At 39.5% G+C, this 18,335-nt stretch overlaps 1 protein-coding gene across 6 annotated transcripts in view; it reads left to right on the top strand.

Moving 5' to 3' along the window:
• The window catches only part of FARS2 (phenylalanyl-tRNA synthetase 2, mitochondrial), a 260,985-nt gene that overhangs the window by 173,231 nt on the left and 69,419 nt on the right, over nucleotides 1–18,335 (top strand). For 4 of the 6 annotated variants that reach the window (XR_003261437.2, XM_026114904.2, XM_026114900.2 and 1 more), the window contains one exon: nucleotides 1,935–2,086. The exons of 1 other annotated variant lie outside the window; for it this stretch is intronic. Coding sequence is in view for 4 of the 5 variants with exons in the window: in XM_026114904.2 (XP_025970689.1) it covers nucleotides 1,935–2,086 (152 nt within the window). In the remaining variant the exon portion in view is untranslated. Of the gene's footprint in view, nucleotides 1–1,934; nucleotides 2,087–7,326; nucleotides 8,520–18,335 lie in introns of those variants that run through there. One more of the 6 variants, XM_026114903.2, reaches the window with a different exon arrangement.

The raw sequence follows: 18,335 nt of genomic DNA, 5'->3' as shown, positions 1-18,335 counted from the left end.
TGGAGTTCAGAAAGTTTTGTATTAGTCCCTGCAAGCTTTGACATATGTTCAGGAGGTTACTGAAATTCAGAAGTGGTAAATGTAGCGGTAGACTAGGGTGAGGTGAAATGGAGGGGTCTACTACAGGATTATAACTTTATTTATTTTAACATATGTATCATGTTGTTAGTTGAGGAGTATCTCTAGCATTTACAGCTGTGACTCCGGTGGAGCAGAGAAGACGTTTACGTTTAATTCATTAACTTTTGGTATTTCATCAAGATCTCCTCTATGATGGCTTTATTGTGTGCTTTTTTTTGAATTTGGTGTACAAGATATGAATTCATTTGACAAGTTTATTCCTTTAACAAGTTGGATAATCATTTGTGATTCACAGTTTAATTCACTGGAGGGCTATTAATTTAAAACTTGCACTGTATTCCTTATCAGATATTTATTGAAGGGTTTACACTGTAAGAACAGGATTTGTGTAAATTGGCATGCTCTAAATTTGCCTTTTTAACAGGTTTATTGCTTTAGCAGGTACGCACTTAGGATTTCACTGTTCCATCCTAAAACATTCCCAGGCATAGAATGCATTTTTGAATGAGATGATATACTGTGTGGACCATGGTGTAAACATCAGCTGTCACATACATATAGACAAAATAAGAAAAGCTTTTTTCTTTTGCAGACCCCAACAATCTTGTGCAAAATTACTTACTTCAGCTGCAGTACCTTAATGGAAAGGCAGAAGTAAGAGAGTGTGTGACCAAAAGAGCATTAAAAAGAGCATTACCATCTTCTTTTCATCGAAGGGGTAAATGTGTCAATAAAGGCATGATCTGAAGCGCATTGACTCTGGTGAAGTTTGATCAAAACTGAAAAAATAAATATTTGTCTTGTTTTCTTTCTCCTCCTATTTCTGCAAATAACTTTCACTGTTATGACCACAAGATGAGGCCTTTCTGTCTGTAGCAAAGATGCTATGGTTGTCACTTTATGCATAGCAATACATTGTGGTAGTTGGGGAATTAGTAATTGTACTGACAGCAATATCCATTAATAATTATACTGAGAGCAATATTCTTTTGTTATGTTTGGAAGTTCCTAAAAACACTGGGAAATTTAACTGATCCCTCTTTTTAAGCCTGTGTTTTTTATTGTAACCTTTTAATAAGAAAGTACTTACTTATAACACTTTCTTAGCATTGAATTGGACATTACAAATGATAAACATATCCTGTTATATTAAGAATTCAGAATTATCCTGTTTATATAAAAGAATTTTTGAATTTGTGAAAAATCTTAAAATTGCTTTTAAAAAGTGCAATTCTACCCAGTGAATAATCATGTTAAAATGATCTCTTCCTTTTAAATAGCTCTTATCCCATAGTGTATTCACAGTCATAAATGCTGATTTTAGCAAACAAAAGAACTTCTTTCTTTTACTCCTTCCTTTCACAATCTCTGAGCCAAAACATCTAGAAAAGAGGTAATTAAATACAGTTCTTATTCACAGGTAGTTAACAGAATTAATGCTTATCTTAACTACAAAGCCAAATTTTACTCTTGAGTGCACCACTAACTTCAGCCCTGTTTAAAAAAAAAAAAAGAGGAAAGAAGGCGCTATCCTCATTGTTTATCTACAAGATTTTGGTTAGCAATGAGGATTATTAAACAGGATTGAAGATTGAGCGAGTTTGAGTAAATGGCAGCCAGAAGTGTCTCTCTTCTGAATGAAGCAAAGTGCTTAAGAGGGCATCTTTAAAAGGTATTTTCTAAAATAGTCTTGCATCTCGGTTGTTTCTGAGGTCAGACTGCACTTCAAAATAGATTTCAGAAAATCTTCCAAAATATGTATCTTGTATATTACACAAGTTTAAAATAGAGTTGTAGATATTCCTACCCAAGCTAGCCATTTATAAAGGTATGTGCTTTTATTTTTTTTTTAGCCACTCAGCAAATATCCACCTTTGATCAACGACATCTCCTTTTGGCTGCCTTCAGAGACGTACTCTAAAAATGATTTCTATGATTTGGCCAGAACCATTGGTGGAGACCTGATAGAAAAGGTTGTCCTACTGGATGAATTTACCCATCCAAAGTAAGTCAAATTTTTGACTTATTTCTCCATGTTGTCAGAATATTTTTAGTGCTGTATAGCAAGAAATTCTTGATGTTTACGGTGTTTGTACATTTCATTTTTTTGCTCCAAAACATTTTCTTCCACACTCTCAAGAATAAACACTTCTATTTAAAAATATTATCTAGAATTTCAGTTTTGTGTTAGTGCCAAGCTTACAGTATTCACAGTGCAATCCCAATGTGTATACCTAGTTAATCACAGTGCTAGTGAACAACTGCCTTTCTGAATGCATCTGTCAGTGCATCATACTCTTATCCGGAGGACATCTGATGTTCATGTTCTGTTCTTTGACTGGTTTGTGTCCGTTTTCTCTTCCTTTCTTTTTCTGGTTTTCATCCACTAGCAGACCTTGCCTATAAATGTCAGGGGTAATAATGACTGGTTACAGAAGACTATTGTTGATGTTCGGTGGAGAGAGAAAAATAGATTTTTTCCTATTTCTGAACATATTTATGCTGTTTAACAATCTCTCAGACTGCAGAATGCCTTTTTATCAATATAGCAGCACTGATGTGACAATTCTGGGTGCAAAGGTCAATTGTCCAACTGATACTATCAGTTGTCTCAAACAGTGACAAATATCAGCTATTGCATATGCACTCTTTTTCAATTTGCTCATTCCAAATCAAGAAGTAAATACCCTGCTGGCTAACCAACTTTCTAAAATTGTTTTTTTAATTAATCTCTCCTCTTCGTGGGTTTTATTTTTTGGTGCTGTAGGAAGGCAAGTAGAGAACCAAACTGTGCAGCATGGTTCATGTTATGCTCTAGCACCTATAGTTTTTACTTCCTGCATAAAGCTATTTGATCCTATTGTTCTTTTGAATTTGGTGTGCATTGCAGACTAGATGGATAGATTATTCTCCAGCCTAATTTTCATTGTGATTCTGTGGATTAATATTTATTTTTTTCTTTGCCTTTTTGTCTCCCTTTATGTATGGGAGACTGTTTTCACTGAAACAGAAGTGCCAGTGGAATATCTGTGGACATCTAAAATCTTTGAGTCATTAATTCCTGAATGGTCCTCACATGTAAGTGATGTGAGAGGATCTTAGTTTAATAACTAAATTAAAAACAGAGCATCCAGCAGAGCAGTATAGGCTAGGATAAGGTAATGAGTGCACTTCATTGTAAGGAGTAACAAGACTGTATCTCACAGAGAAGTTGAGAAGTAAGTTTTTTGCAGATATGAATGACTTTTTATTATCACTTGAACAGCACCGTAGAGTCATTTAGCACTAGTACCTCGACACTGAAGGCTGCTTACATAGATACAGTAGAATCAACATCAAAATTTTCAATAAAAATGATCCATTTTTGGAATTGGTCTTTTCCATTGTCATGCTGAACATTTACTGCATGTGTAGCATCTGTGTGTTCATCGCCAGTTTTTGTCTAGATGTAGTCTTCTTGGTTTTTACCAAGCAGATGATCATCTTTAATGTTACATGTCCTCTTTCGGGGAAAATCCCATGTGTATTGTGAGCAGCTCTACTGAGGCTCGAGGACTGGAGAAACCTTGTTCCTTGATGCCTTCAATAGCAGCAGTGTTGCTCTGTGATCACCGCTGCAACTCACTGGAAGAATCCACTTACACATGGAGATCCTAGCAAGCAGCACCACATCACTCATGGCTTAGCTCTTTTTAAGGTCCCAGTTGCTTTTAGCCAACCGCCTTCCCAAACCTTTGCATGCCCAGCAGAGGAGGCTTCCCAGCAGCCGACTGAGGAATGGAAGAGGTTCAGTTCTCTGTGTGTGAATTGCCTCTTTTTGACCCCTTAAGTGGGTTGTGCTCCTCTTCTCTAATTTGAATAGTATCTTCCATAGCAGTGGAGTGGCGAGGTGGGGATAGGATTCAGATTCACTATTCTGGATTTCTAGTATATGTATTTTCTGTTCTGAGATACTTTGACACATCCTGTATATGTACCAGTGTGACAGTTGATAAGCACAAGGTCTTTTCTTCCTGTGCAAAGAATACACCTCCAGTTCCCTCTGCAACTTGGGCAAATGAATGAGAAGTACCATCTCTCCCTGAGAATTGTCACACAATTTTAGGACTTTCCTAATGTTGCCCAGTGTTCCTTCTCTAAAGCCATTAAACCCTTTTTCAGCAAACATGTAAGTCTGCTATGATACTGGACAGAGTAAACACTTCTAACCTTCAGGCCGAAAGGATTTCAGCGGGTGTCACTGATGGGTGGTTTTGGAAGTGGGGTAGTCCTCTTAATGTGTTCAACTACAACAACAATAAAAAGAAACCTTCTAAAATGCACCATTTAAAAACAGTAGTTTCAAGGAGATGATCTACTTCATTAAAAAAAAAAGAGTTCTAGATAAAGACTGCCTTTGATGTTAGCCATAATGGTTGCTCAGCCCTTTCTTCTTAGACCACTGGGTGTGCACATGCAAAACTTGCTAAGGTGTTGCAGACTGATGACATAAGCAGTATAAATTGTTTTTGTCTGTTCTCCAAAGCCTTTGTAGGACTGACTCTTTGAAAAGAAGAGCATTCTGCTTAGTCTTAATTCCAAGATAATTGTCTTGTTAAATGAATGGTACAGTGGCTTCTTTAATTCAGTGTTACAGAAAAGCTTCTGGGCACAGAAATTAACATAAAAAACCCCTCAGTGTTGTTATAGATCTGTATGTTATGGATCTAGATGCTTGTAATCATTATCTTGAATTTGTAGTGATTCGGGTGGAGGATGGAGAAAAAGTGTATAGGATAGGAAAGTCTGCAGTGTTCCTGTCTTGAATGTTAATTACTTTTAAGTAGAGTCTGACAGTGAAGCAGCTTAATAAGTTCATGCCTGTAGTTGATCACTTCTGGAATTGGATTCCAGAATTCAGACTTTTTCATCCTTTAAAAATGCCAGTTTCATGCAAGTAAAAGGGGAGAGGAGTTAGGACACGTGGAAGTCTTGTCTTCCTTTTTAAACTACCTTTCTTAATTACAGAACTATAAAGATTAGAAAAGAGAAAATGCCATGCAAATAAATAAAGCTGGTTTAGAGCATAGAAAGAGGTCTTTTGAGTCATATACTTTATAAAGGCTGTCTCTGTCATACTGTATAGTTATCTACAGACTTTTCTGTGCTTCAGAGACCTTTCAAGGTTCTACTAGGCATCAGATTGATAACCATGCTGCAATATGTAGCAATTACAGTTTACGTTAGCAGTGAGATGTATTCCTATATAGGGAAAAGGAAAAGCAGAAAAAAAACCATGAGATAAGTAATTGTTTAAATAGCCGTAGCCTTCCCATCTGTAAACAAAGAAGAGATGTCTGTTTGAAAGAAAGAAGAGATGTTGTGTTTCTTGGTTATCCTCTTTGTAAGCTGATGATGTTGAGCCATCTTCCAGGAAAGCACAGGCAATTAAAGATACAGCGGGAAGTATTCTCACTGCTGAAAGCTAAGATTTAGGGGAATGGCAAGTTACTGTGCTAAGTTAATTAAGAACTGTTCCAGCTTAAATGCACCTAACGTAAACTTGACTAAACAAGACACAGCACTGAGGTAAAGTGGGTAATATGAGATATGTGAAAAAGGCTCTCCAGAAAATAACCTTTTCGGGTCAGTTTAGTCTGTAAAAATGTCTTATTTTTTCCTGACAGCTGAAACTAATTGTAATGGATGCCAGCCTAGTGGGGCTAGATCAATTGTAAAATGTGGCAAGCAGAAATTATTTTATATTCCAGTCATATCTTAGTCTGAGGTGGAAAAAGTAGGTGCTTCCTATTAGAGAACAAAGTACTAGCAGTAGTTTGGGTATGTGGACAGTTCTATATTTACCTCTCTTGATTTCTCTTGTTCCTCTAAAATCCTGTTCTTCAGTGCATCAGGTAGACCTTATGTAGCAAGGAAATCTCCATTCCAAGCAGCAAAATGAGCAACTAAGGCAAGGTAGGTAACTTTCAGTAAAAGTGAGTCTGAAAACTAGGATAATTTTAGGGATGATCAACAAGAGTCCTGCGATCCACTAGAATTTCATGCCCTCAGTTTCATTCCAGCTATTCCAAATGAGCCCTCCTGCCCCATACTCTCCTTTTGAATTAAGGGTTTTGAATTAAATGGAGAACATGGATTTTTCCAGTGGCTGCAATCATCACACGTCTGTCTATGTTACAGATGTGTGTCTGCGTGAGATGTCAGGTGAGAGGAGATGGCCATGGATCCCAGCTGCGGCTGGGTACCCGCAGTTGGAAGGTGCCTTCCTCCAAGTGCCAAACAGCATCCCTCTCGCTCTGGGAACCCAAGGCAGCTGGTCAGTGGGTTTGTATCTGGCAGCCAGACCAGGAAATCTGGGATCAGAGGAGACCCTTGGATAGGAAAGAAGCAGCACGTGTGTGAGATGTGGATGCTGCATTCAGGAAATGAGGATGGAGAAGAGAACGAGTAGTACACAAGGCTGAACAGCTCAGAGGATAATCCTGTCTGTTGTTGATACCTTCCCTTTGCCCTTACAGCAAAAGGCCATCGCAGAGCTTTAGTACAGAACACAGCTGGAAATGTAAGGCCCACGGTCACCTTATTTTTAGGATATTCTTGGAAACTAAATGTTGTATTAGGCTTGTGCTGATGAAGCTGTCAGGGTGTAACTTCATTCAATATGAATAAGGCACAGCATGGCTGCAATGCACCCAGTCTCCAGGAATATTTTGCTGAAATGCCAAAGAAATTGAGTGAAATTGTGGAGGTTATGGCAAGAACAGCATCAGAGCATCTGCAAGGCATGTAGAATAACACTGTTCCTTAGCAGTGAGCAAAATAATTTCCACAGTTTGTCTTGCAGATTTAAGCTGTCCTCTTCTTGATGCATTGGCCACAAACATTTGGATTTGTATACCTTTGATTAGCAGAACATATTTGTCTATGCGTGGCTTGTAAAGTCAGTTCACTGTGATTTGCCATTAGTTGTCGGTTCTTGTATATGGCTTGAACTGTGCGACTAGAAGGTAGTGCCCCTGTTTCTGCTACCTGGCTGAATTATTTCTTTCAAATCCTCAGAGATCTTTAAGGACCTTTAAGCAATGCTGTGCAAATATATGATGAATAAGGATTCATGGCTGACGTATTTCCCTTTGGAACATTCCAGAGAACAAACATTTGCAAAAACAAAGAGGATCTTTTAGACTATATTGATACTGAAGGGAGAACAGAAATTAGTAATTTTTTCTTTTTTTTTTTGCAAAGGGTGCTGCACTCTCCATATCTCTAAGTTCAGGACTTCTGCTACTCAACTTGTGCAATCTGCCTAATGGATATGGATGTTTTTCAGAAATTAAATCACAGAATGATCCTCTTTTCAGTGTCAAGACTTCTCCAGTTTCAGAAAGGAAACAGGTTTCAGAGAGATAAAGAAGGTTGGCTGAATGGCATCAAAGGGTAGAAAGATCTCTGCCTATTATAAGTAAGCAAATCAAAACTGCTGCCATCCGCAGAGTTCCAGTAAGAGCAGTATTTTGCATTTCTGAGACTTTAAAAGTAATATTGTGACCGTGCACAAATGGAATTCCAGCAATGATAATAAAAACATACATGCCTAAAGTAATACAGAAAATACTGGGTAATTGTGCAGCAACTTGACAGAGGCCTTGAAGCGGAACATGGAGTCTGTGATGTACGTAACATAGTAGAAAGTAAACTGAATTTCCTCATTTAAAGACCAGAAATGATGTAACAGCCATTTTAAAACAAATGACTCAATTTTATCTCATGTCATTATGATAAGGATAAGGGCAAGTGGAGAGACCAGAAAGAAGTAATTTGGCCTATATTAAATGAGGGTTGTGTAGAGAACCAGTACTAAATGCGATTTTGTCTCGACATTGCTGCTGCTGCTGCAGAGCCGCCACTGCCAAGGTGTGTCAGGCAATGCCGTGCTGGCGCCCCCGGGAGCCGACCGCGAGGTAAACAACCTCGTGCACCTCCACGGGGGAAAAAGGGCGCGAAAAGGGCAGAAGGTCGCCTCTAGGGGAACAACACGTCTGGCACGAACCGCACGTACACATTTGCCATCTGCGCATGAGCAGGAGACCCCCAGCTGCCCCCAGCCCGTTTCTGGAAGGTTCCGGGAGGGCGGACTGCACATGACAGCTAATCTGCATGGGAAGCGAGGAAGCACCTCCCAGAGGCGGGGCAAGAACCTGTGAAAACTGCAGACTGGTTGAAGGGGGCGGGGGGGGGGACCTTGTTTGCGATGACTGAAGATCTGGAGTGGAGTCAGCGGAACACCATCGCACTCGGAGTGGCGGTAGCCAGTTTCTTTTCTCCTTTTCCAACTTTCTCTATCTTTTCCCCTTACCCTGTTCCCCTCTCCCCTTCGCCTTTCCCCACCTTTTTTCCCCACTCCGCTGAAAATAAAGTTAAAAGGTTGTACGACATTTGACCGGTTTTGGGGTCTTAATCTTGTCCTTGGGATGATAATGAAACCTTCCCGATACTGGATCGGGACAGGTTGCAACCTAAAAATTGAGTAAAACTGAAATGCCTTAACACAGGTAATCAGAAAAAGGGTTGGAGACCACAATGACAAAGAGTTTAGTCACACTTTTCAAAGTCTGTAGATCTAGTGCTGGCATACACTTGATTCAGCGAGGATGTCACAGCCCAAAGCTAGCAGAAGCACTTCTGAAGGATTGTGTCTCAGTAAGAGTCTGTAGGTGAAGTGTAGCTGCTTGGCAGGTCCTGCCACAAAAATGGGGCTGGAGCCAGGGAGAGCATGATTTTTAGAAATTTTGTACTAAAGTTTCTTTTTGTAGAAGGAGAACAGAAGGAAGGCTATGCCTCCATGTCTTCGTTTGTAAGGAAGATATGGGGGCAGGCTGAAAGAATTATACAGGACTGTAATCAAGAAATGCGCTGTGTACTCAATGGTACTTAAGAGGTAAATTTTTAATCAGAACAACTAAAAGTACTCTGAAAAGGCAGTGTGGGAGACAATAAGGAGGGGAAAAATTGATTTGCTGCATTTTGAAGGCAATATTGTTAAAAATATAAGTGAGGGATGGGTAAGAAGGATTTATTCCTGCCTTTGAATGAATTACTTGCTACTTCTGGAGTGAGAGCTGCGCACTTGTAACTGTCGGTTAAGTGAAGGGGAAGAGGTAACGTATTGGCTGCTGCGATGTAGCAAGGTAGGTTAACTGTGGCACCACCTTCAGATATATTGGGAGTAGAATTCGAATGACTTGTGTCCGTCCTTTTCCAAATAATAAAGGAACTAGGCCTGTCAGAGAAGAGTCAGAGCCTGTTGACTACTATGTTCAGTCAAAGCATACCCCTAGCTCCTTATTAGTATGTAGAAAAACAATATAATAAACAACTTTATTTTCCTTTTTATTGTCAGATTTGTTGCACTCATTCTTATCAAGCTGCAGAACAAATGAAATACTAGCAGGTCTGGTTTATTTACTGAAGATTCTTTTCTGTCTTGGTTTTGCCTGGCTTCTGGAACAGGTGAATTACAGCAGAATAATTCTGAAGCGCTGCTTGCTGCTAGTATTATGCAAATTGAAACGATCAGTTCAGTCCCTGAACACCTTGTTGTTCATCAGCCTGAGCACTTCACAATTTGCTGAGGGATTCTTTGAGATTACCTTTAACTGCTGCTGAACTGGTAAAGTCCCAGCAGCAGCTTCCTTGCAAAAAACAGAAGTTGCTTTTGACAGTAGCTATCAGAGGATAAGTTTCCTATTAAAGAACTGTGTTCTCCAGCTCTGGATTTTTTCTCTCATTTGGTCAGATGAATGGAGGACTAGTATTTTTGCAGGAGATCAACAGCTTGTGGGAGGCTCTGTGGTTGGATGCTAGTTGACTTCTGGCGCCTTCTTCAACTGCAGCAGTGGAGCATGGTTACATAGCAGCTAGTAAAAGCACTAAAGTGGTAACCCTGTGCCTCTTCTCTTTTCTTGCCCTTGTCAAATAACCAGGAACAGTGCCACCTATTTTCTGTCGTGAATGAGAACCTTGTGTGTTTTGTTTTGGTTTTGGTTTTTTGTCTTAGGGGCTTTGTTTTGGAAAACATGCCTGTAATGGAGATTGCGTACTTTAGAGTGCATTTTACTCCTGGTACGTGTGTGTCAGGCCTTCCCCTGCACCCCAGACTGACCTGTTAGCCAGTGGTGTTTGCTTGGTTCACATTCAGAGTGGCCTGAAATATCCTTCAGCTTTCTCTCGTTCCCTGAACTTTCTCCTTTGAAAAAGCAGCTATGTAAAAACAGCAGCTCTGTTCTCTCTACAGCTCCTGGTTAGAGGTTGTTGGGGGTTTTCTGACCAAATTTGTTTATAGATGCCTAGGCTGGGCAGAGAGAGATGCTTTGTGAAGACATGGATTCTGGTCATGCTCCACCAGAGCCCAGACAGTCTGCCACCAGAGCTTGGGCAGTCTGTCACCTCAGGGCTGTGGTAGTGAGGTCTCCTCAGCTTCCTAGAGGTTTTAAGGAGCCCAGGTTTGGGCTCCATGTCTTTAACTTCAAGGTAGCCCTGCCATGCTGATTGCTACTCCAGGGTGTCTTGGATGTCTCACTTTCTAGCAATCTTGATGCCCTACCATCCTCCACCAGGACTGAGGCTGTCAGAGTTTAGCTCTCCAAGATACCCCATGCGCTAGCAGGGGCATCCATGAAACACAAGGCAGCCATCCGCTAGTTTTTATTTTTGAGAGATTGAACAGAAGAGCTTTCAATTTCTCTTATTTTTCCTTTGTAGTACCTACTAGGAGAAGTCAGAGGTCTGAGATAGCAAAAATGAGCATGCATTTTCATGGCACAAGCCAGAAAATATTGTTTGATATGGAAGTTGACCTTTTCAGTATTATATTTATTATGTATACAGATGTAAACTTGGGATATAGTCTGCATGTTTTTATTAAGCATCTTCTTCTAAGATTTTTAAATGCTTGGCCTGTAGCTTTTGAATTCCAGTGTGGATTCAGATGTCTAATTCGCTCAGACTGATTCAAATTCCCCCCCCCCCACAAATAGCAGTTCCCTGCCCAAACTTTTACAACCTAAAAGTGTCATAAAGAACTATCAGAAGAGCTATAGAGACACAGAAGAGTCTATCCTGTAGAAACAGTGTGACCTTGAACTGTTTGGCATCTGCTTATTCTGGGAATTTCTTGTTACATCCACATAAGATGGTCTTGAGAAACACCAGGAAATGCCTTAGCTTTCTTTTACAAAAAATCCATGCTCTTTACAATAAAATGTGAGTTCTATGACTTACAGCTTTTTTACTTAGCTTTTGTCTGCTGCTTCAGACCTCTGATGCAAACATTCACTTGAAGACCATCTGATGGGAAAAGAATAATGAACCGGTCAGGGAAGAAAGACTCTACCTTTTCTCCTTTTCTCAGTGTTCAGACAGGCACCATACAAATAGCTATTCTTAATGGCTCATTATTGAAGTCTGAGGTTTCCTTCAAACCACTGTATTTAAATCAATTGTGGGTCAGGCTGTGTTCTGCTGTGTAGTCCATGGCTCTTCAGAGACTTCACAGAGAAAATCATCTTCACTAACAGAAAATAATTTACTATTAATGAGCTTCAGTAGGAGTCCCATTATTCTTCTTTGGTGGGAGACTGGTGGCTAACACACAGACTTGTGGGAGGTTTAGTGTTCAGGAAAGGAAAAAGATGAAGTAACCACAGGATCCCATTAGAGGTGGGGGGGAAACACAGCCCTGAAGTGTGATGTATCACCAGTGATATTCCATGCGAAATGTAATCACCCTTCACGGGTAATGAGAAGAGAGGAAGACTTAAGTACGTGAGCCACACAGAAGACAAATGTCAACTCCCTTATGTATTCAGGCAGATACAGAGCATAGGCTTGCTCTATAGAAAAGGGATTGCTGGAGTCACAATGAATCTTTCTAAGACGCTGCTTGGGTGAAGAGCTTAACCTTTTTTCATCATGTCAGCCCAGAGTCAGCCATTCACAACTGGTTCTCAGAGGCAGCCCAGAAATCTTTGCCACAATTCCCAAAGCACTTCACAGGAGGTGTCACAGGAATTAGCACAGTGATTTATTGACAAGCAGTGGGCTGCTGAAAGATAGCTAAACGAGTCAGCTGCTGCCGGATGCAAGGGGGCTAGCAATAGGCTTATGAGTGCTTCTGAGTTTGGAGAAATCCTAGTGAATCACAGTCTTTGTAGGCCAGAGGCTGAGGCTACTTCTGTGCAAAATTGTTTTCCATAGTATGTAACTGTGACCATACTGGAATTTGGGAAGCATTACAATGGCTTTGTGTGTATCAGAGGTAAAATAAACAGTGAAACTTTTTGTAATCACATCCGTTAGATGTTAAATACTGCATTCGTTGAGGAGCTCGAAATTAGTTTAATCTTGCAATGCCTTTTGAAAGTGCTCTACTCAGCTGCTAGGATGAAGGAAAGAATTCACTATGTGGAAGGGACCAATAGTCCTCCCTTCATCCTGTGCTTTGTACCCCTCTTCTTACCTCACATTGGAAGGTTTTTCTCCACCTTTGCCATTGCTCTGCCTCCATCCTCCTCTGCTTGGGTTGATCATTGCTGTGCTCCTGCTGCTGCCTGAGCCTGGGATACACTCTCCCTCTCTTCTGCACCATCCATTCTCTCCAAATAACTCCTCAGCTGCCTGAACTTCCCTGGCAGGCTGGGAAGTCAAGACGGCTGAGTACTGTCTAGGTCACCAGTCCTGGCTGCCCATGTTGCAGGTTGGGAACTGCTGCAACAGAGAATGGGCGAGGGAGGGAAATGTGTTTCTCCTAGGTCTCAGATCTGTGTCTGCAACTAGTTTTTCTTTAAAACAATAGCCACTCATCCTTCCTACAGTTTTTGTCTCACTCCTCCTTCATCAGCTTTTAAATGAAATTTAGCATGAAAGTGTGGTATGTTTGTTTGCTGTGGTGTCCCAGTATTGTGAAGAAACTCAACATGTGTGCTTAGCACTTCCTTAGCAGATTCTGAGTTTCTCTTAAATTCTGTCTGTAAGGTAAGGAAGGCAGGGTAGGCATGGGAAGGTAGAATTGGGGCCACTTGGCCATCTCTTACAGGCAAGGAGGGCATGGTACTGAGCCACAAGGCATTTCTTGGGGCTGTGAAGGAACACCGCTGTCCTGTGAGTTTTGAGAATTGTAGGTGCAGTACCTGCTGGGAATCCAGGCATTTGCACTCATCCCGTGGCTAGACCTTCTTAGGACTGTGTTGAGTCTGACAATGTGGTAGCCAGACCCCTAATTCTTAGGCTAGATTGATCCAGACATAGATCCTGTAGTGCCGCTAAGATGGGAGATGAGAGGGAAAAGTCTTTATATGCCCCTCTTCACTTCCTAGTATTGCTACACAGAAGAGAGAGCGATTTAGCACTACATAATTAATCTTGCTTTGTATATTTTATGGGACCAGCATACATTTTTGTATGGAAAAAGCCTTATAGATTGAAAGAATTTTTTTTAAGTTGAGTCAATGCATTAAACAGCTCAGAGGTTAATTAGCTCCGTGCTGGAAAATGTCAGCATTTAGGCAGAGGAAACAAGATTTTCTTTCATTTCAGAACAAACTAATGTCAGCATTCCTGAAAGAGATCATAGTGTTTTCATATTTTTTGTTTTGTCCTTGATAGATATTTTATTTTAACCTACCAGTACACTTTAAATTATTTGACCAAGAAAACCGTTGCTAAGTTCTATGAAGTGCTGAGCTTCCTACTCTCTGAGTAAAATGAACAGAAATTCATGGGATTGTGCACCCCGTAGGATATATATGCTATAGCGATGTATCTGAGCTGCAAAATTTACATCTAGATGGACACTGTTAGTGTTCAAAATTCCTCCAGAATTCAGGTTTCTATCCTGCTTCTTTCAAATGCTGTCTGGTAATGTTAATACTAACACTAACTGCATGCAACTTATCTTACTTTTTATCTGAAATCACACAGAAGTGCAAGGGATGCCTTTTAAAAATTATTCTGTGGATGAAGGAAAATTATATGTTCAGTATTTTTCTGCCCACAAGTACACATGTGGCATAGATGGATAGTGAGGAAATGAATGGCTGTTCATACTTTGCAGCATTTGAACAGAATGCTGCTTTGTGAATGAACATCAGAAAGGAGATAGATAGATGAAGATTAATTTAATGTAGTCCCATAGTTTTATTTTTAACACCTTTATATACAATGGTCTCAGTTCTTATTGGAGATACGACCATGCTTATCCTGCAGACCAGCGAAAGAGGAGTAGAAGAAGAATTAAGTGACATATCTGAAGTCACAGTGGGCCAGTGCACAGCAAATTTGTCAGCTTCGGTCAGAACATTGGCATCAGTTGTGTTGAGTAGATGGGATGAATACTGAGCAAGTGAAAACTGACTAGGATGGTGCAGCGTATTCGAGGTCTTCTTGAACTAAATTAAGGGCTAGAATCAATTAAGAAAAGCCCAGTGTTAACTGCAGGTTGTGTCACTTAGGCAGACATTTTTCCTTAGTACCTGCTAATGCATGTGTTTCTATGTTTTGTTCATAACATGAATCCTTACTTTTCAGAGCTTCTCAATCCTAGCAACGCCCACTCAAATCACTGGGAACTGTAGGAACCCTGAGCCTCTGAAAATTAGGTCTTTGCGGTCATTAATGAAGCATTCAAAAAACCCCAATGCCAACAATTTAATGGGACGCTTAGAAAATATAACCTACCTATGCTTTGTGTTTTGTTAACTAATTTTTATATTGACCATAATGCTAGTTCTCCTGTTCAAAGTGTTTAAGAGGTGGAGATGTGAGAGTATCTCAATACACAACTTCTGGGAGAAGACGATTGCTCTGATGAGAGGAGAAAAAAGGTTTATGAACTAACATAATTTCATTTGAAAAAAAGGAAAAATAAGATATGAGAGAGGTTAAAAAAAATTAAAGATGATAAAAGAAGCCAGTAGGACCATTTTTTTCCATAGTATTAATCCACAAGGAAACATTTTAAAAATCCAGCTAAAATATGCAGCATGGTGCGTAGTAAGTCTGCAGTACTGGCAATCTTTCAAGCAAATAAGCTGCTATGGTTACCCAAAAATTGTAAAGGCTGTCAATTGTCAGGCTTTAGAACATAAGTGACATCTTTTGGAGGTCATGATGATATGCCAATATGAATTATGGACCTGCACAATTTATAAAATCACTGTTGTATTTCTTACAACTTGGAAACTTCTGTTACTAGACAATCCTATCAGTAGGACACTAGATTAAATGGTGACATATACCTTAGTATGGCAATATCTGTTTCCTGTATGGTTAACTGTGTACAATATCTAGACAGTCTTAAACTTCCTTTTTTGTATGGTAATTTCCTCAGTGGACCTCAGTGGGTCCTTCTGGGCTATAACAGTCCATTGTGTAAATATGAATTGCAGTTATATTTTACCAATTGTGAAACTGAATATTAACCCCGTAGATCATTATAATAGCCATTCTGAGCTACAAAGTGAATCTGTGTTTATGCAGTTTTAAAGTGGAAGATATTTAACATTACATATTTAAGGCCTTCTCCTCTCTTTTGCTAACCCAGTTCCTTGTGATGACTTTGAAGTAAATCCAGCTTCAGCTTAGTGGAGAATATTTTAGGGATAAGTTTCTAAGGCACGAGGTTTCTAACTTAGGAACAAGTTTCTAAGGTATAGGTAGATTAATGTTTTCAACTAGTGTATAATTTTGCTAGTTTTACATATGTTTGGGGTTTTGAGTCTACTGGATTTGATATCTGCTTTGAACCCATGCTTATTTCCTCTGCAATCTCCCCTCTCTCGCACAAGGTCAGTTCAGTGTGTTACTCCGCTGGAGAAAAAAGCATTTCTATGTACTAGAGGCAGAACTACCAACCTAGGCAAATACTGAATGGAGAATCAATATACAATCTATATAATATCTGTTTTAAGGCTATCTTGTATGTAATTAGTATTTCTTCCCCCATTCACTCTTTTTTCCTACATTTGGTTTTAATGTTTATTTTCTTTCTTTTTTTCCTCATCTACCATCCTTGTATGATGGTTGATTTCTAGCTGAAGCATCAACGTCCTTATGTGGAAGAATTTAAAGCAAACAGGTTCTCCTGTTACTAATAGTATATTTTTAAAGGTCCAAAAACCAAAATGATCCTATTTCATTAATAAATACAAAGTAGGTGAAGCCTCAGAATGATTAAGGGATTCAAAATGTTTCTCCATTGCCTTTCAACTTACAGTTTTGTTTTGCTTTTGTTTTTGACTTTAGTGAGGTGTTCACAGAGTGAAATTTCTTGCCTTTAAAAGCAGAAGTTCCACTATTATTGAGTTCTACCTGGAGCATTGGGCAAAACAGGAATGAAAACTGAAGGGAAGCAAAGGTGAAAAAATGAGACAGGGAGAAAGCACCAAAATTAAAAAAGGCCATTATCTTCAAACATGACTAACAACTTTTCTGGATAACCAAATTAAGAGGCTGTAAAGAGCCATGATTCTTGGAAGTTGGGTGTTTAGTCTAAAACGAACGAAAGACGAAAAAATATGCTCTAAACATCTATATATTTTGAAAGTCTTGGCTGAGAGTTTAAAAAATGTGCATAGGAGAACACAATTATGTGCATTATTTCTACTATGTAATTAGACTTCAGAGTGTGTTCAGTGTGCCACATCTTTTCCTGCAGAACTGTTGCCTAGCCAGTTATTCCCTGTTCTGTACTTGATTTCTCTCTTTTAAGTGAAGTTTATCCTGGTCTTTGTGGACTTTCATTATCCTGAGCTTAGATTGTCACTCCAATATATCAAGACCATTTTGAATTCTAATACTGCCTCCTTGCGTTCTTCCCTTCCCCATAACCACTTCGTTTTTTTCCACAGATTTTAGAAGTGTACTGTTTATCCCACCATCCAAACTGATAACGTATACTGCTTTCATCATTCAGATCATTGTGGCCCTCCATTAATTATTTAAAAAGAAAGGTCACCAGTTCATCTGTTGGTCTCTGTGATCAGGACTGAAGTTTTGTCTGTCCAGAACAGCTTCATCTTCTCTTCAGTACAAAGCCATTGATGCAAAACGAAGGATCAGAGAGAAGCATGAATTTTAGTACTAACTTGAAGAGCTGGAATACATCATAGTATCGACTATTCAATTAGCAATTCCATCAGTATCCTGGTTTATCTTGAAGTTTGCTATCCAGCCATCACAATCAATAGGTTAGGTCATGTCTAACTTATTTAGCTTATGGGAGCACAGTCTGGCTTAGAAGAGTTCATCTTATGAGTACACGTAAACATAAACTTTTGAGAGTGGTTTTGGGAAAGCAGTCACATTTAGACAAGAGGGCTGTAGATGCAGAGGCACATAGCAATTCTACCAGTTAGAATTATTCAGCATTCCTTATCATGACTTTCTCTTAAGTTATTTAGGACTATTAGGACTGAATTTTTTCACAGGCAGATTGTGTGTGAAATCTTTGACATAAATAATGATGCTATGCAAATGGTGGTTTCACGTTGGGTTTTATGAAGACCATGTCTGGTGCATGTTAAGAGAAGAATTCCAGAATTGTTTCACTGAGAAGATCTGGAATCCATGTGATTTGAAACTGGGTCATTCAAGTGTTGGAGAATTATCTTTTCCTTACCCTTCTAAGAAGCCACCTTGGTAGAACCAGTTTACAAGATCTTGAAAACATGTGGATTACACATGCTTATTTAGAAGCAGTGTTAATTTCTCCAGCCATTAAGCCTGGTTAGGTAGCTATTCAGATATCACCATCCGCATCATGCAGGGAGAGATCACATTTTTGTTTAGCCCTCATCATCCAAGCTCTGAACTAAGGAATTGTTATTTTCCATATTCACTTGTTATGATGATCTTCTAGTACCTTTTTACTTTGAATTTTCTTTTTTCAAATCATAATGAATATATCCTTGTCACTGCTCTTACAGGTGATGTAATAGCAGCCCATTTTACATGCTGATGAGAGAGAGATGAGCCATAGTGCCTATGAGAAGTATCCACTCTTTGGGGGTTCTCAGTTTAGAAAGCTGCTGTCCTTTTTTTTTTTTTTTTTCCTTTCTCTTCAGAGTCCTCAGCATTTACATTTTTCTGTGGTCGCAGCACAGCTTTCGTTGACTTCCCTGGAAGTTGTAAGTGCTCAGTGCTTTTTGTGAGTCAGATCCTACAGGCTTAAAACAGGCACACAGAAAATGAGCAACTTG

The sequence above is a fragment of the Dromaius novaehollandiae genome, chromosome 2 (assembly GCF_036370855.1).
Source record: "Dromaius novaehollandiae isolate bDroNov1 chromosome 2, bDroNov1.hap1, whole genome shotgun sequence".
Taxonomy (NCBI): Eukaryota; Metazoa; Chordata; class Aves; order Casuariiformes; family Dromaiidae; genus Dromaius; species Dromaius novaehollandiae.
This window is presented reverse-complemented; position numbering and strand designations above follow the sequence as displayed.